The 19,656-nt window shown below is 44.5% G+C and overlaps 1 protein-coding gene across 6 annotated transcripts in view; it reads right to left on the bottom strand.

Moving 5' to 3' along the window:
- atp2b1a (ATPase plasma membrane Ca2+ transporting 1a) overlaps positions 1-19,656 on the bottom strand; it is a 53,570-nt gene that overhangs the window by 18,256 nt on the left and 15,658 nt on the right. For 4 of the 6 annotated variants that reach the window (XM_031815342.1, XM_031815337.1, XM_031815340.1 and 1 more), the window contains exons 3-10: positions 13,252-13,449; positions 11,391-11,648; positions 10,622-10,747; positions 8,374-8,541; positions 8,187-8,231; positions 6,309-6,341; positions 2,729-2,884; positions 1,671-1,885 (exon numbers count right to left, since the gene is read on the bottom strand). In XM_031815342.1, the coding sequence (XP_031671202.1) occupies positions 1,671-1,885; positions 2,729-2,884; positions 6,309-6,341; positions 8,187-8,231; positions 8,374-8,541; positions 10,622-10,747; positions 11,391-11,648; positions 13,252-13,449 (1,199 nt within the window). The remainder of the gene's footprint in view (positions 1-1,670; positions 1,886-2,728; positions 2,885-6,308; positions 6,342-8,186; positions 8,232-8,373; positions 8,542-10,621; positions 10,748-11,390; positions 11,649-13,251; positions 13,450-19,656) is intronic. The other 2 variants (XM_031815339.1, XM_031815341.1) reach the window with 1 other exon arrangement.

The raw sequence follows: 19,656 nt of genomic DNA, 5'->3' as shown, positions 1-19,656 counted from the left end.
TTCTGCTATTTCAGCCACAAATGTTGCTGACAGGTGTATAAAATCGAGCACACAGCCATGCAATCTCCATAGACAAACATTGACAGTAGAATGGTCTTACTGAAGAGCTCATTGACTTTCAACGTGGCACCGTCATAGGATGCCACCTTTCAGTTCATCAAATTTCTGCCCTGCTAGTGCTGCCCCGGTCAACTGTAAGTGCTGTTATTGTGAAGTGGAAACATCTAGGAGAAACAACGGCTCAGCCACGAAGTGGTAGGCCACATATGCTCACAGAACGGGAGCGCCGAGTGCTGAAGCGTAAAAAGCATCTGTCCTCGGTTGCAACACTCACTACCAAGTTCCAAACTACCTCTGGAAGCAACGTCAGCACAAGAACGGTTAGTCGGGAGCTCCATGAAATGGGTTTCCATGGCTGAGCAGCCGCACACATGCCTAAGATCACCATGCCCAATGCCAAGCGTTGGCTGGAGTGGTGTAAAGCTTGCCGCCATTGGACTCCGGAGCAGTGTAAATGCGTTCTCTGGAGTGATGAATCACGCTTCACCATCTAGCAGTCCGACGGATTAATCTGGGTTTGGTGAATGCCAGGAGAACGCTACCTGCCCGAATACATAGTGCCAACTGTAAAGTTTGGTGGAGGAAGAATAATGTTCTGGGGCTGTTTTTCATGGTTCGGGCTAGGCCACTTAGTTCCAGTGAAGGGAAATCTTAATGTGACAGCATACAATGACATTCGATATGATTCTGTGCTTCCAACAGTTTGGGGAAGGCCCTTTCCGGTTTCAGCATTACAACAACCCCATGCAAAGCGGGGTCCATACAGAAATGGTTTGTTGAGATCGGTGTGGAAGAACTTAACTGGCCTGCACAAAGCACTGATCGAACACATTTGGGATGAATTGGAATGCCAACTGGGAGACAGATCTAATCACCCAACATCAGTGCCAGACCTCACTAACGCTTGTGGCTGAACGGAAGCAAGTCCACGCAGAAATGTTCCAAAATCTAGTGGAATGCCTTCCCAGAAGAGTGGAAGCTGTTATAGCAGCAAAGGGGGGACCAACTAATTATTTAATACAAATAGTTAACCTTGATTTTTTTTGCAATAATCATGGCTTTCAAGTCTATGAAATTGCCATTTTTGTAACAAATGTAACCAGAAGGATAGGGTTGCAAGATCGAATCCCTGAGCTGACATGGTACAAATCTGTCGTTCTGCCCCTGAACAAGTCCGTCATTGTAAAAAAGAATATGTTCTTTAACTGTCTTGCCTAGTTAAATAAAGGTAAAAAAAATATATATATATGTGGATGTGAATTATGCATGGTTCTTTTATATATAAATAAATAAATACAAATACATACATACATACATACATACATACATACATACATACATACATACATAAAAGAACCATGCATAATGCACATCCACTAATAATGACTAACTTCTTACAACAGGCATTATAGAAACCCAACACAGGTCTCATAAACAATCTCTCAAGCACAAACCTACGTGCTAGTGAGTAGCCAACTAATCTTTATATTTCCTCCATATATTCACAGCCCTGACAGACACTCCATATTCAGACACCTACAACCAATAAAATGGCTTATTGTCTGGTATAGTGCTTTTTCCGCAGACCCCGAGGCGGAAGGGGAACCTACTTTGACGGAGTAGGCCAGGGAGATGGTGACGGCCAGGGGAAGGCCCTCGGGGACGGCCACCACCAGCACAGTGACGCCGATGATGAAGAACTTGACGAAGAACTGGATGTAGATGGGTGTGCAGTCCTTGTGCCAGGGCAGGCCCTGCACCCAGAAGGTGTCCACCACAAACAACACCACCAGGATGATGACCGTGATGGCAGACATCACCAGGCCTAGAGAGAACACAGTAGTGAGACTCATCACTCTTCATCCACAATATAAATCAACAGGAATGTTATCTTTACGCCCATTCTGTTGCCAAAACGTTTACTGTCAACGGAAAATGTTTTGCAACCAAAACTAAAGTTTCTATTGGACAAATTAAGTTGTTCTGTTAGTTTCCGTTTGGTTCTTAAACAGTTTCCGATGCAAGTGGTAATGAATACACCCCAGGTCTTCCTACTAGACTACAGAGTACCGACCAGAACCTCAGAGAGCGCGACCGCAAGAGAAAGGGGGGAGAGAGAGCGAAACCGCAAAAGAGCAGGGGGAGGGGGAGAGAGAGAGAGAGAGAGAGCGAGCAACGGGGGAGAGGGGATAGAGCGGGGGGGAGCGAGCAAGGGCGAGAGAGAGAGAGCGCGACGGCGAGAGAGAGAGCGCGACGGCGAGAGAGAGAGCGCGACGGCGAGAGAGTGCGAGGGCGAGAGAGTGCGAGGGCGAGAGAGTGCGAGGGCGAGAGAGAGAGAGACAGCGAGCGAGAGAGAGACAGCGAGAGAGAGAGAGACAGCGAGCGAGAGAGAGAGAGACAGCGAGCGAGAGAGAGAGAGACCGAGAGCGAGACCGCGAGAGAGAGAGCGAGAGAGAGAGAGCGAGAGCGAGAGAGCGAGCTAGCGCGAGAGAGCGAGAGAGAGACAGCGAGAGAGAGAGAGAGAGACGGCGAGACAGCGAGAGAGAGAGCGAGACAGCGAGAGAGAGAGCGAGACAGCGAGAGAGAGAGCGAGACAGCGAGAGAGAGAGCGAGACAGCGAGAGAGAGAGCGAGACAGCGAGAGAGAGAGAGAAAAGAAGTTCACTGACCGGCTTTGCCAATTTGTACTGCTAATTTGGTTAGCTTCCCCTGGAGAACGGACTTCTCCTTCTTCTCCTTCAAGTTGGATTTCCTCTTCTCGTCGATGTCGACTTCGTCGCTGTTGAGCGGCTGCATCTCCATGGCGGCTCCGTCCGCGGCTTTAGCTGAGGGGGAGAGAAGAGAGGAGACGTTGACTTAAAGGTTGGACTGATTCAGAGGAGGTACTCCTACTGCAGTTTCAATTACCAGCCCTCAAGTGTGAGAACGCCCCTAGTTTTCATGTTTTAGTTCTAATCAACCGGACTGTTTTGCCAACCAATTAGCTGTTGAATGAACTAGCAGTTAGGAAGGAAAACCAGCACTAGTAGCCTTGCCTTTCTGCCTACCTGGCTCATGTTCAGCAGGCAACAAGCGCAAACTAAGATTTTGAAACAGGATTTACAGGTACAATTTACAATCAAATGGCCCATTGTAATTTTTCTATTTCAAAACATTTCTTACTTCATGCCTACTGACCATAACCTGATTACTGTTCATTCTTGTATGTTCATTTAAAAAAGCAAGTCACTGCACAACTGTTAAAGCAAACAAACTTTGGACATAGAAGTTGAGGGGTGCGGGGTTGAGATAAGCAAGTTGGAAAATCAATGACTAGTAGTTCCATCTCTCCAGTCCTTTTGTGTGATTCAATAAGGAGTCATTTTCAAAGAGACTTAACAGGGTGCCATATTTTTTGCAAACCTTTTCTTTAGGCTTTGATTCACAGAGGAGTGCTTTTGGAAGGGAACTTGGGGTAAAAGTCATCGCAATTTTGAGTCCGGTCCAAAACGTAATTTGTTAGGAATCTAATTACCATATTCCCACTCAGAGAGCAGCAGCCCTGGGATCTGTGGAATCCGCTGGGACAGTGGCAAGACAGACACCATTTCAATTCCTCTAAAGCCCCCTTCCCTCCCGGGTTTGAAAACGTCAGCAGACACCTTGACTCATCTGTCCAAGTAACATAGAAGACGCTGAGCCCCTGGTCTGACGGTGGACAGGCGGGCTAGGCAGGCCAGCAGGGCTGATCTCTTACCCAACTCTCGAAATGATAAAATCATTATCTCTAGCCCTGCCAGGGCTAGCACTGCAGGGAAGGATACCTGTGTCGGCTTTACCACTGTCTCTCTGAACAGTCATTATATACCGTCTGTCTCTCTCCCAGCCCTGGACTGACTGAACAGTCATTATATACAGTCTGTCTCTCTCCCAGCCCTGGACTGACTGAACAGTCATTATATACCGTCTGTCTCTCTCCCAGCCCTGGACTGACTGAACAGTCATTTATTACAGTCTGTCTCTCTCCCAGCCCTGGACTGACTGAACAGTCATTATATACCGTCTGTCTTTCTCCCAGCCCTGGACTGGACTGACTGAACAGTCATTATATACCGTCTGTCTCTCTCCCAGCCCTGGACTGGACTGACTGAACAGTCATTATATACCGTCTGTCTCTCTCCCAGCCCTGGACTGGACTGACTGATCAGTCATTATATACCGTCTGTCTCTCTCCCAGCCCTGGACTGACTGAACAGTCATTATATACCGTCTGTCTCTCTCCCAGCCCTGGACTGGACTGACTGAACAGTCATTATATACAGTCTGTCTCTCTCCCAGCCCTGGACTGGACTGACTGAACAGTCATTATATACCGTCTGTCTCTCTCCCAGCCCTGGACTGACTGAACAGTCATTATATAGGTGTCTGGCTAGACTGTAAACTCTCCTTCCAGACTCATATCAAACATCTCCAATCGAAAATCAAATCAAGAGTCGGCTGTCTATTCCACAACAAAGCCTCCTTCACTCACGCCGCCAAACTTACCCTAGTAAAACTGACTATCCTACCGATCCTGGACTTCGGCGATGTCATCTACAAAATTGCTTCCAACACTCAACTCAGCAAACTGGATGCAGTTTATCACAGTGCCATCCGTTTTGTCACTAAAGCACCTTATACCACCCACCACTGTGACTTGTATGCTCTAGTCGGCTGGCCCTCGCTACATATTCGTCGCCAGGCCCACTGGCTCCAGGTCATCTACAAGTCCATGCTAGGTAAAGCTCCACCTTATCTCAGTTCACTGGTCACGATGGCAACACCCATCCGTAGCACGCGCTCCAGCAGGTGTATCTCACTGATCATCCCTAAAGCCAACACCTCATTTGGCCGCCTTTCGTTCCAGTTCTCTGCTGCCTGTGACTGGAACGAATTGCAAAAATCGCTGAAGTTGGAGACTTTTATCTCCCTCACCAACTTCAAACATCTGCATCTGCTATCTGAGCAGCTAACCGATTGCTGCATCTGTACATAGTCTATCGGTAAATAGCCCACCCATTTTTACCTACCTCATCCCCATACTGTTTTTATTTATTTACTTTTCTGCTCTTTTGCACACCAATATCTCTACCTGTACATGACCATCTGATCATTTATCACTCCAGTGTTAATCTGCAAAATTGTAATCATTCGCCTACCTCCTCATGCCTTCTGCACACAATGTATATAGACTCTCTTTTTTTTTCTACTGTGTTATTGACTTGTTAATTTTTTAGTCCATGTGTAACTCTGTTGTCTGTTCACACTGCTATGCTTTATCTTGGCCAGGTCGCAGTTGCAAATGAGAACTTGTTCTCAACTAGCCTACCTGGTTAAATAAAGGTGAAATAAAAAATAAATATACCGTCTGTCTCTCTCCCAGCCCTGGACTGACTGAATAGTCATTACATATCACCAATCGATTCTATCCCCAGGCTCCTCCCTTGCTGATGCCAGGAGCCACACAGCCAGCATCTGCAGGATGGGTGCCACAATATTCCCAGGTGGTGTGTTCTGCATTTACACAGCCTGTAATCCCAGACTGAAGGATTATTCTGCTCACTCCTGGCAAAGAGAGAATCTGTGCACAAAGGAGCAGCGCCAGGACCTCAATGAACAGGCTCCGCTAGCTAACAGCACAGCTGCCGCTCTGTAGACACTGGCTGACTCAATGGACTTTAGAGAGCTGGGTCTCACGGTCATACAATAGCATGACGCTGAACAGCTGACAAGGTCTATGAGTACTATAGAATGAAGGGTTCAGATTGGACAGCTACGTCCTCAATCAATAAGAGAGAGAAACAGGGAGCGAGAAGGCCAAAAAGAAGATGCTCTTCCCAAAGATTGTTACAGGGCTGTAATCTCCTCGCTAAATCGCCATAGCTGAATTCAACAGCACCTGCCGCTAAATTCTTGGCGAGGCAAGGGAGAGAGGGCGAGAGAGAGAAGGTAACATACTGGCCCAGACTAGACAATGAATGGACCAGTCACAGGCACGCACACTCTGACCCACAAGGCCACAGAGTAGCATGGGGAAACAACCTGACCCGATACAGATTAAGCTACTTCTACTGACACCAGGCTAAGCGACAGATCAAGGTTGAACTAAAATCCAATACTGTTAAATGGGCTGAGAAGGCAATAATGTAGAGCAAAACAGATCAAGGTACTGTAGCAGCGTGCAACCAAGTCAAAAGGAAATGAAAACGTACTCCGGCCTGTTACACTCACCTTTCTTGCGGTTTTCGGCTGCTCCATCTTGCTCTGTGGATGGAAAGTAAAATCCAGAAGAATAGAGTCAGTCACTTATTGGGGAGCAACTTGCAAACGGCTGCAATTCTGACCAATTTAATATACTTCCAATTATGTAAATCTCCCATTTTGATTTGATACCGTGAGAGATGCCAATAATTTTTATGAGAAGCCAAACAGATGAATGCTGGGATTGCATTATGACACGCACATTCTAAATCAGCTCCTCCAGCCAATAGGCCATTCTTACACCTTCGCCTCATACCAAACAAGTCCACACACACAATAGAACTAAAGCCAGCCACTTTCATCATACACAAACACACCGAAAGCCTGAAAATGTATCCACATCCTACTAAAGTATATTAACTTGTTTCAAAACCCTGAAACTTATGCACACATACTTGTGTGTATGTGGAAACCCCTTCAAATAAATGGATTTGGATATTTCAGCCACACCCGCTGCTGGCAGGTGTATAAAATCCAGCACACCGCCATTCAATCTCCATACATAGACAAACATTGGCAGTGGAATGGCCTTACTGAAGAGCTCAGTGACTTTCAACGTGGCACCGTCATAGGATGCCACCTTTCCAACAAGTCAGTTCAAATTTCTACCCTGCTCGAGCTGCCCCGGTTAACTGTAAGTGCTGTTATTGTGAAGTGGAAACGTCTAGGAGCAACAAAGGCTAGGCCACACAAGCTCACAGAACGGGACCGCTGAGTGCTGAAGCGAGTAAAAATCATCTGTCCTCAGTTGCAACTCGCACTACCAAGTTCCAAACTGCCTCTGAAAGCAACGTCAACACAATAACTGGTTTCCATGGCCGTGCAGCCTCACACAAGCCTAAGTTCACCATGCGTAATGCCAAGCGTCAGCTGGAGTGGTGTAAAGCTTTCACTGCCATTGGACTCCGGAGCAGTGGAAACACATTCTCTGGAGTGACGAGTCACACTTCATCATCTGGTAGTCCGACAGATGAATCTGGGTTTGGTGGATTCTAGAAGAACACCACCTGCTCCAATGCATCGTACCAACTGTAAAGTATGGTGGAATAATGGTCTGGGGCTGTTTTTCATAGTTTGGGCTAGGTCCCTTAGTGCCTGTGAAGGAAAATCTTAACGCTACAGCATACAATGACATTCTAGACAATTCTGTTCCCAACTTTGTAGCAACAGTTTGGGGAAGGCACTTTCATGCTTCAGCAGGACAATGCCCCCATGCACAAAGCGAGGTCCATACAGAAAATGGTTCGTTGAGATCTGTATTGAAGAACAAGACTGGCTTGCACAGATCCCTGACCTCAACCCCCATCAAACACCTTTTGATTCCACCATCTAATGGAATGCCTTCCCAGAAGAGTGGAGCCTGTTATGGCAGCAAAGTGGGGGACCAACTCCATATTAATGCCCATGATTTTGGAATGAGATGTTCGACCAGCAGGTGCCCACATACTTTTGGTCATGTAGTGTATACACACACACGGCCTTGATTGAATAGAACTACAATTGCTGAACAAAGAATGGCAGAAGGCACTTGGCTATATGTAGAACAAACACTAACAGCATATATCCCATCGTGAGCTGAAAGCACTCAATACAAGTCTGTCGACTGCACAGGCACAGCAGCATTGAACACGGCAACAAGTGCTAAAGTAAAGCCTTGCCAACTATTCCCATTGAAGCAGCAGCTCTCCCAAAATAAGTCCCACCACAGCTGAGACCTGACCTGTGCTCAGCTTAGCTCTAGTTCAAACCTCTCTCCTCTGTCAGCTCAGTGCCTTCTGCTCTGCTGTGTGAGTAAGTGATTAGTGGTGCTGCCGTGTACAGCCCAGACAGAGGCCACTGATTCTCTACCTGTCTGACTCTGCTTTCTCACACTTCTCTGCACATCAACTGCATCTATAGAAATTCAACAAAAGACTGTTGAGAGGAAAACTTCGTTCTCTGTGACTGGCAAAGGCATAATAAAATGATAAAAAAGCAAGGGTAGAGAAAACTGAATCATGAATTTATTCCGTCGTGCTCTGAAATGTCAACGTACTTTTCTTCTCTTTCTTCTCCTTCCTCTCCTTCTTCTTAGCCTCCTTCTCCTCCTCATCATCGTCGTCTTCCTCCGAGGCACCCAGTAAAGCGAAGATTATTCCAGTTTGAGAGTTCTCCCCCACGGCTGTGACCAGCATTTTGCCGGAGCCCTCCATGACGTGAGTGCCTGCAGAGGGTAAACAGAGGGGGGAGGTGAGGTAGTGCCGCCACAGACATACAACTGATGCTTACACTGTATAAGGCCTCTGCTAGGGCTTTTCCTTACTATTACTTAACTAAAGCCATGTAGACTAGGACTATGCTAACATTTTCCATTACAGTACAGTTCTATGGAGAGAGAGGAATGTGGATGTTTGCAGTCCTAGATGCTGATTCCTGTGGTAAAGTGAGTAAACCTGGGGGATACAGATAAGCATGATGTTTGAACCTGCCTGCAGATAGAGAGGAGAGGTAGGGCCAAAAAGGCAGGCGCCTAGCTAATGCTACAGTGTAAATGCTAGGTGTTCTCCTGACTATTACTCAGCTAATGCTACAGGCACCAACATTCCCCCTTACAATTACATGGACAGTGCAGTGTGCCCTGCCTAGCTCTGTTGCTCCCGGCATTATGTATCTGCTATAAATTGCTACTGATAGTAAGGAATATTTTGGATGTTTCCAGTCCTGGGTCTGGATTCGGGAGCCTGTAGTCATTGTGAGTAAATCTGAGCGGAAAAACTGTAGACCTATATTTACAGCTAAATATGGAGAGCATACAAAATGTAATAAAGTGTATCACATTTTGGAATGACATTTCAAAAGCAGAGTCGAGCCTCAAATACTCGTCTTGGATGATAGCACACAAACACATTCGCACACTCCCAGTCTTTAATCAAAAGCCAATTGTGAGCCTCAGTGAATTAATGGAAACATGAGTCCCACAACACAACAGTAGCTTTCTCCAGAGTTTAACGCCCACAACTGAGACAGAGAGAGAAGTGCATTAAGAGCTCCCCATGCCTGTGTTAATTAATTAGGCAGGGGCTGGTCTGAACTGGGTGGGATGATGATACAGACTACAGGCTCTCTTGGAGGTGAGACCAAAGGGGGCTGGGAGAGGCAAACAAGCACTTTTAAAATCCCCTCCTTGGGGATCTGACCATAAAAAGCCCTTTTATTAAAGGATCAACGTGCCTTCATAAAATGGGATTAGGGACAAGATGAGCAATACCCTCGGACGGCAAAATAAAACAGGGTTTAGAGGTAGGTAGCTAGGTAGAGATATATATTTCACAGTGCTCAAGTAGTCCTGGACCTACACCATCAAGTCCACAATCAGGGGTCCTTATTGGAGTTCAGAAATATGCATTTTCAAACAGACCAACAAAATATGGGTTTTAAACCATTTCACCTGCGTTTTATATTGAAAGTCAGTGTTGTTTTGCTTCAATAGTCAGAAAATACATTAGTGCAACACATTCGGCAGAAAAATCGCTTCATTTTCATCAGATGATAACAGAAGTGCAACGCTATTTGACTAGCACCCACATAAGTAAATTAGTTGACAATTATGATATTATTTATTTTTGCAAAAACAATACATGGCCGTCATATGTCTAATATTTAATCATAATCAGCCAGCTACATTTCCTAATGTTTTTCTTTGAGTAATTTTACCTGAGAAACGTAGGCTAGACCAAGAAAAGTAGCTACACATCAGTCAGAGCACTGTCTGCTGATTGACATTGGTGGATTCATTCTCATCAAAGTGGAGAATCAAAGTGGAGAAGTGCAACTGAAGCACACCAGTCTGATGCAGAGCAGAGATTACAATAAGCAGCATTTCAGATCTGCCTTTACAAAACACAGCAAGATATTTCTTATGAGTTTTATCTTTATGGAAAACGCAGAATTCCCTGACGGTACTTCTGGACTCAAGCTCAGAATATTGCTGGATACTGCCTGCATACCCCATTCCATGACAAAGTCAGAACATCTATCAAGAGCCTGGCCTTCTATTCCATTTGCAAAAATGGCTTATTCCACTATTGGGGGTGGGGTACCTGGCCTTCTATTCCAGCTGCAAAAATGGTTTATTCCACTATTAGGGGTGGGGTACCTGGAATGATATTTCATAGTTGTAAAATGGTTTATTCCACTATTAGGGGTGGGGTCAAATCTAGGCCGGGAAACTGATCTACAACCATCATGAACTTCATAGTATAAGAAAACAAGCCAAGGCAGAAGAACAAGAATATAACAGCTACCTGACAACAGCATGGGGTCTCTTTCCAGCGTTTTCTTGACGTGGTCCGACTCCCCTGTGAGGGAGCTCTCATCGATTTTGAGATCATTTCCTTGAATAAGAATACCATCCGAGGGCAGGAGATCACCTGGGAGACACAAACAGACAAAATATTCCTTTATGAATTCACAAGACGTGTGGCTGAAAACAGAATACATTACACACTCTGGTAAATTCATCCTCGCCAATAACAGATAACTGGGTCCTAAATGTCTTCCTATTTCCTATGTAGTGGACTACTTATTATTTTTCCCCCCCAATTTCGATCTTGTCTCATCGCAGCAACTCCCCAACAGGCTCGGGAGGCAAAGATCGAGTGTACGTCCTCCAAAACATGACCCGCCAAACCACGCTTCTTAACACCCGCCCACTTAACCCGGAAGCCAGCCGCACCAATGTGTCGGATGAAACGCTGTTCAACAGACGACCGAAGTCAGCCTGCAGGCGCCCGCCCCGCCACAAGGAGTCGCTAGAGTGCGATGGGCCAAAGCAAGCACCTCCAGCCAAACCCTCCCCTAACACGGACGGTGGGCCAATTGTGCACCGCCCTAAGGGACTCCCAGTCACGGCCGGTTGTGACACAGCCGGGGATTGAACCCTGGTCTCTAGTGACGCCCCGGGTGGCCATAGTAGACTACTTTTGACCAGGGCCCATGGGGCTCGGATCAAAAGTAGTGCACTTATATAGGGAATAGGGTGCCATTTGGGACGCAGAAAGAGGTCCCTCTTACCGTATTTTATTTGTGCAACGTCGCCGACCACAATCTCAGCCACAGGGATTTGGATGACTTGGCCGCCGCGGACAACGGCAAACTTCTGCTCTTGTTCGATGCGGCTCTGCAAGCCGCGGAATTGCTTCTCTTTGCTCCAGTCGTTGAACGCTGTCACCAGCACCACGCAGACGACCGACAGCAGGATGGCGGCGCCTTCGATCCAGCCCGCCTCTGCCTCACCATCATCCTCCACCCCTCCAGCTGCGCTCCCACAGTCTGCATAAGGATCAAAGCACACAGTTACTGGGATACACTGCCAGGTGTCTAACAGACTAAATCTGAACACATATCATTAAATGCTGGTAATTAAATAGTAAACGGGTGACAACCAGGCCCAGACGGAATTGCCGTCCACAGATTTTATTTTAAATAAACTATCCCTCTGCAGTGAATTTAAGTAAAAATACAAATAAAATGCACACAGTGCAGTACAATGGACACCTGCAGTGCCTTCAGAAAGTATTCACAGCCCTTGACTTGATCCACATTCGGTTGTGTTGGAGACAGATATTTTTATTTTATTGTTTTATTGTGTCACTGGCCTAAACACAATACTCCATAAGATCGAAGTGGAAATATGATTTTAGAATGAATTCAAAATGAAAATCTGAATTGTCTTGAGTCAATAAGTATTCAACCCCTTGTTATGGAAAGCCTAAATAAGTTCAGGAGTAAAGATGTGCTTAATAAGTCACATAAAAAGTTGCATGGACTCAGTGTGTGCAATAGTGTTAAATATGATATTTGAATTACTACCTCATCTCTGTACCCCACACATACAGATAATTGTAAGATCCCTCAGGCAAGAAGTGAATTTCAAACACAGATTCAACCACAAAGACCAGGGAGGTTTTCCAATGCCTCTCAAAGAAGGAGACCTATTGGTAGATGGGTACAAATAAAATAAAAAGCAGACATTGAATATCCCTTTGAGCACGGTGAAGTTATTAATTACACTTTAGGATGGTGTATCAATACACCCAGTCACTACAAAGATACAGGCGTCCTTCATAACTCAGTTTCCCTTCCTAACTCAGTTTCCGGAGAGGAAGGAAATCGCTCAGGATTTTCACCATGAGGCCAATGGTGACTTCATTTTTATTTAACTAGGCAAGTCAGTCAAGAACAAATTCTTATTTACAAGGATGGCCTACCCCGGCCAAACCTGGACAATGCTGGGCCAATTGTGCTCCACCCTATGGGACTCCCAATCACGGCCGGATGTGATGCAGCCTAGATTCGAACCAGGGACTGCAGTGACGCCTCTTGCACTGATGCAGTGCCTTAGACCGCTGCACCACTCGGGAGCCCAAAGTCCCGGGAGACTTAAACCAGTTACAGAGTTTAATGGCTGTGATAGAAGAAAACTGAGGATTGGTCAACATTGTAGTTACTCCACAATACTAACCTAAATGACAGAGTGAAAAGGAGGAAGCCTGTACAGAATAAAATAGTCCAAAACATGCATCCTGTTTGCAATAAGGCACTATAGTAAAACTGCAAAAAATGTGGCAAAGAAATTAACTTCATGTCCTGAATACAAAGCGTTATGTTTGGGACATTTTGTTCAGATCGTTAACAAATAAATAAATAATTAAATCCATTTTAATCCCACCTTGTAACAAAATGTGGAAAAAGTTAAGGGTGTGAATACTTTCTGAAGTCACTGTAGGTGGTTAACAAACTATCACGGTGATCCAAAGTGCTCCGATTTAAAAAGAAAACATCTGAGCCAGCACAGGATGGTCAGACAACCACAGAGTTAACTCCACTACTGCCTAGGCATCAAGTACAAGACATAAATAGAGGTGTTGCTTACGTTCTCTTTCGGCATCTGGAGGTCTATAGAAAGAAAGGCCTAATGAAACTATGGCTGCCACTTCCAGGATAATCAGTGTTACATCTTGCAATGCTTCCCAAACTAATTGAAGAAATGTTTTGGGCTTTTTCGGAGGTATTAAGTTCTGCCCGAACACTTCTTTTCTTTTGTCGATGTCTGCGGGCTGCCCACTTAAACCTGGGGGAAAGAGAGCGATAGATGGAATTAGATTAAATTAAGACAGTACATGTGTTTCTACATTTTCTTAGTTAACCATTGAGATATATATTTGACAACCATTACCATACCCACAGACAACAAGTCTGGGGGAAAATAATGGTAATATTCAATGTCCCATTAACCTCATCAACAACCGTGCATGTAGAAATTTGGTGAATGAATTAAATGAAAATGTCCAGGATCAGAAAGACGGAATAGATTCAGTGAATACCAACCCAAATGGTCAGAGAGCCGTATTCTGTGGCTCTTGAAGCAACAATGCCACCGGGCGACAATACACGTTCTACTTCTGAAAAATAACAAGTCAACCGACGCCTCGGTCTCAGATTTTTCAAGGGTAGAATTCCAGGATATAAAAATAAAAATGGAGGAGTCATGATATTAAGATAAATCACACAAGTGACTTTCCCCTGTCAATGATTGATAACTGGAGATGCAGTGATCCTTTTGACATTCAGACAGTCACAGCAAGGCCCGATCATTGTCTCACATTCAACATGACAAGGTCCGACTGCTCTGCAGACCCATTCATTTGTGTGCCGAGAGCATTCCGCTTGCAGTTCCACTCACTCAAATGGCTGCTCTCCACAGTCAAAGGAGGGCGGTCAGATTCAAAATACCTTTATACATTTGATGTGGCTTTTTCGACCTCTATTTAAACACACTGAACTATGGAGGCAGATAGAGAGAAAGACAGAGAAAAGAGAGACTAATCAAAAGTGATCTGGGAGATAAATTGGGAGGTTTTAGGCAGGCTCTAAGAGCACAACAGAGAGACTAGAGAGAGATAGCTAGAGACATGGACTAATGAAGAGTGGGAGACTAGACTGGGAGGCTGTAAGGAGTCAGTCGGGAGGATGAGGCTCCCAGTTTAATGAATGGAGACCGAACAGCAGCAGAAGGGTCAGCAAGTGCCCAGAGTCTGCAGGTAAGCACTGAGCAATGACATCACGTGTAGCAGTGGGTAATTAGTCAGCATTGCAGAGCAGCAGTGGGGTGGAGGAGGAGAGGAGTGAAGGATAGAATGGAGAAGGTGCATGCACACCTGCTGAGATACGATTCTCTGCCAAAAGGAGCTGTCAGAATCAACTTTTGAACATGCTACTGCAACATCCAGTGTAATGTTTCAAGCACAGGAGACGGGGCAATTTGGCCACGTCAAGACCACTCTATTCACAGTATTACATCAAACCCCTGGTGGAAAGCATGCTGGAATTCACCCCACAGAACAACAAGTAGTGAGCAATAGAGTAGAATATTGCGCTGCTGCTCAAAGCCTACTTACAGCAATTAGCCTATAATGTAAACCCATGATATTAGTCATTTGACTGATAATTTCCAGATTAAAAAAAAAGGACGTATTAAAGCTGCTGTCTATGTGTGCGTCAAACTGTATCTCGTAATAAATGTATATTTCTGTGTGTGTTTACATGTTAAAGTAGTGTGGGTCGAGGGGCAGCAATGCAGTCTCTCGCGCCCCCCCCCCGCGTGTGTGTGTGTGTGGATGAGGTGCCGCCGCTGCTGATGACTCACCGTTTACAGCTTGATCATTCCACCCCCCCATCCCCACATTAGTGAAATAAACATTAGTGACAAGAGAATGATTTAGGCAAGAGGACGTATGACAAAACAAAAGGTTCAAATCATGTTAGCGTTGGAATCACTTAGCTAGTCCATCACCAGTCACCCGCGCGGCTATTCATTAACTCTTTAATAATCGACTTGTCCCCGCTTAACCCCTCCAAGTACTGTCCTATTCTGCCGACTCTGTGGTTTAAAATTAGCCCTCTGGACTTCACTCGTGGTGCAGGTGGTAAAATGATTTGGGAAAAACAGCTGTGGCTACATGATCTCCGTAGACAGAGGAGACATTTAGAATAGCTTCCCCTAGCAGGTGTCCATCTTTATAACAAACCTGCTACTTCTAGTTCAGTAAAAGTCCTCCAGCAGCCCCAACAGCCCACATTTTAGTTGTAGACGGGCACAAACATACCTCATTCAACTCATTTAGCGCTTGACAATTATTTGACAAGTTGAATCAGGTGTGCTTGTCCAGGGCTACAATACAAATGATTACTGTTTGGGGTCTGGAGGAATGGAGTCGTATGAGACTATAGACCAGGATTCTCCAACCCTGTTCCTGGAGAGCTACCCTCCTGTAGGTTCACTCCAACCCCAGTTGTAACTAACCAACCTAACCTTATCAACCAGCTAATTATTAGAATCAAGTGCACCGTGCACTAGATTAGGGTTGGAGTGAAAACCTACAGGACCATAGCACTACACAGCTTATTCAAATAACCAACTCATCATCCAGCTTTGACTATTTGAAATGAGCTGTGTAGTGCTATGGCAAAACCCAAAACATGCATCCGGGGGGCCCAGGACAGAGTTTGGGAAGCCCAGCAATAGACAGGAGTAAGAAAACTTTTTATTTGACTCTCTTGCCCTAACAATTAGGAAACATACTTTTGAGTTCCATCAGGATTCTGCGCAAAGTCTACCAGAGATTCTGTGTCAGACATAGCCTTGGTTTCAAAAAGAGAACGATACTAGCAAGACTGACACAGCTTAAAAAGTACAGGTAGGTTCAAAAACAAAACACCATGAAATCACCAATAACCAGAGACAAACCCAGAAGTGATCAATCAACTGCCCTGCTGAAGGGACTTTAAAGCCAGAGATAACAGGTAAATCAATCTGCAGGCAGATAGGTATTACAGCACTCCCACGAGATTTATCACCAGATAAATGTAGTAGCACCCAAAATATGTCTACTCTGAAGAGTTTGAACAATAGTGAAAGAAGGAGCGGGCAATCTGAGAAGATTCAGGGATTGCATTAGCTTTCAGAAATCAAAACGCAGACCATCAATCTGCATTTGAAACCTTTTCACCTGCGTTTTAGATTGAAAGTGTCCGTGTTTTTTTGCTTCGATAGTGATTAGGGGTGAGCAACTACAGATGCATTCAGCAGAAAATGGCTACAATTTGATCAGATGACAACTGAAGTGCAATGCTATTTTGGCTAGCAGCCGCACAAGTATATTAGCTTTTTTGGAAAAAATAATGCATGGCCATCATATTTCAAATGTTTATAAAAGAAAGTAGCCAGTTAATATTAGATTTTACGGAGAGAGAAAAAGAACACAAAAAAAAGTAGCTACACATCAGTCTGAGCGCTGTCTGCTGATAGAATGGCCGTTCCTGAATGCAGGAAATTGATTGGTCTGACGATGAGCCAAGATTTCTCATCCGAGTGGAGAAGCGCAACGAAAGCACAAAATGAGTATGAAGATGAGCAGAAATGCCAATAAGAAGCATTTCAGAGCTGCGTTTTACAAAACACAAGATATTTCTTACATTTTTTATATTTTGTTTCCTGTGTGAAAAACAACTCTGCATTAACGCGTCCCCTAAGTTCGGCAATAATACTGTTGCTCAGGAGCAGGGCTTTTTCAAATTCATCTTAAACAGAAGAATATGGTTAAGGGACAGAAGAACAGTCTGTTCAGTGCTGAAATAGTGGGAAACATCCTTGGGAATTATGTTACTGGCTCTAGTAAAAGGAGAAAGATGGTGGTTACAGTGTAGAAAATAGCCTTGTGGAGGTCTGGTGAGTACATTTAGTATTCTGTCCTAAATATAGTGACATTCAAGGGTTATAGGAAGGCCTGCTCCCTTTAAAATAAAATGTCAATGCTGTCCCTAGTAATACTGTAACCAGTAAAGAAAGCATATTTTCCAAATAAAAGCTGGAAGTGGACAAAAGATTAGTTTAAGTACTGGGATTTAGAATGGAGAAATGGCCTACTAACTAATTAGCAATCCTCTTTCGATTGTCAAGCTGGCAGTAATCTTAAATGACGGCTTCATTTCCTGGGCCAATAGTGAATGAGCTGATTGAAATACATGTGTTAAAAACTCTGGGCCACCCAGCCAAGTAGTGGAGCTGCTGCACTGCACACGCTGTGGAGGAAACAATGTGGAGCTATTCTAGCCTATCAGGGGCAGGGTGTCATGTCAGAATGTCCCCAATTCAATTGTCACATTCTGATTGTTTTGACTGTGTTCTGATCGATTGTGACATGTACATTTCTCTGAGCCTGAAAATGGTCACAGTTCAATAATTGCACGCGCGTCTGCTTAGGTGGATGGCTGTGCTTGTGCGGATGTCTCTCCACACCCTCAATTAGCTAGCTAGCATAATTCGTGGTCAAGCTGATCGAGATGGCTTGGTTGTCAGAGGTGTGCAGTTGTAGCTTGTTTGTATAGCTAAATAAACCCGTAGCTAGCTAATTAAGGCCGAGGGGGTGGAAGAGACAGCCGCACGAGCTCAGCCATCCACATAAGCAGTGCATGCAATTATTGAACTGTGACAATTTTCAGGATGTGAGAAATTGTACAAAATGACGACACAATCGAGTAGAACAGTCAGAGCAATCAGAAAGTGAAAAGGAGAATTGGGAACATTTTTACATGACACAGGGAAGGGCACTACTACAACATGTTTATGAACATGCACAAGGCCTAACTCAAATGGACAGACAACCCTACCTGATCTGACCCTCGCTTATCCTTAATAAAACACCAACTGTCATGACTACTTACACTAAAATTGTCTCTAGCTAGCATACAGTACCAGTCAAAAGTTGACACCTACTGGTTTGGTTACTACATGATTCCATATGTGTTATTTCATAGTTTTGATGTCTTCACTATTATTCTACAATGTAGAAAATAGTACAAATTTAAAAAAAATCTTCAATGTGTAGGTGTCCAAACTTTTGACTGGTACCGTAGATCAAGACAAAATAAATCGACCAACCACAATATCATACAAGGCATGGCCCTGTACAGATCCCCTGCTTTGTCATTACAAGATCTTACAATTCACCAAAAATTCCCAAACACAAAGTGCTCAACAAATCCTTGCAATTGACACATACATTAAAACACCAGTTGGAGCCTTACTCTGGCACTTTGACATGGAGCTGGCAGAACAGAATCCAGCTATGACTAGGCCTATATACTTCTGGCTGTTAATGGTCTTGTTTCAATACTCACTGAATAAAGGGCAGGAGAGGACACGTACCATCACGGACTGATCTAGGACATGTGGGATCATTCAAGCCTCAAGTATGAGCAGCCTTTCTGTTTGGCATTTCAACCGGTTGACACAGATGCTCAGTTTAGACGATGATCATTGTAAATTTGCTACTGGCACCGACGCTCTCTTGTTTTTTTCTTACTTTCTTACATCTCACATTTATTTTTTAGTTGAACTATATATATATATATATATATATATATTTTACCTTTATTTAACCAGGCAAGTCAGTTAAGAACCAATTCTTATTTTCAATGACGGCCTAGGAACAGTGGGTTAACTGCCTGTTCAGGGGCAGAACGACAGATTTTTTACCTTGTCAGCTCGGGGGTTTGAACTTGCAACCTTCCGGTTACTAGTCCAACGCTCTAACCACTAGGCTACGCTGCCGCCCCAGATTGAATACTGCACTGCTGGGAAGGTGCAATATTTTAACTTGAATAAAACAATGAGTTTTTAATAGTGAGCGAGTGAGGCTTTTCCTTTTTAAAAGAATGTCAGCTATGAAAGATATATATATATTTTTTTTATGGATGAAATGGGGCAACCATTGTCCAAATCATTGAAATATTGTATATACTATTATACAAACCTCTGATGTTCAAACCGACAAACCCCTGTGCCACATCTGATGTTCAAACCAACAAATGAATGTGGCACAGGGGTTTGTAGAACCTACAAACAGATGTGGTACAGGCCATTCACTAAGAGTACTGAAACAGTGCAGGGCACTGACTGTGGTGGATATGCAGTGCCATTTTAATCTTGGATCAAACAGAAAATCCCCTCCCCCAAGAGTTCACTCCAGGTCATGCTAGCGATTAGGCACAACAACTTCTATGTGGAGACTGGAGAGAGAGCAGTAAACCAATGTATGCAGGAGAGGTTCTACACAGGCAAGTCCCTGATGTAAAGTGACTCTGCACTTTTTCCACACACTTGGCATGGCCAGATCTGCTGAGTGAACAGAGAGGATAAGCGCCTACACACACAAACACAGGCAGGATATAAAGCAGACAACATGGAACGTCCCTGAGGAACGGAACAGTGGTGCTG

This window comes from Oncorhynchus kisutch, unplaced genomic scaffold (assembly GCF_002021735.2).
Source record: "Oncorhynchus kisutch isolate 150728-3 unplaced genomic scaffold, Okis_V2 Okis09a-Okis19a_hom, whole genome shotgun sequence".
NCBI classification, from domain to species: domain Eukaryota; kingdom Metazoa; phylum Chordata; class Actinopteri; order Salmoniformes; family Salmonidae; genus Oncorhynchus; species Oncorhynchus kisutch.
This window is presented reverse-complemented; position numbering and strand designations above follow the sequence as displayed.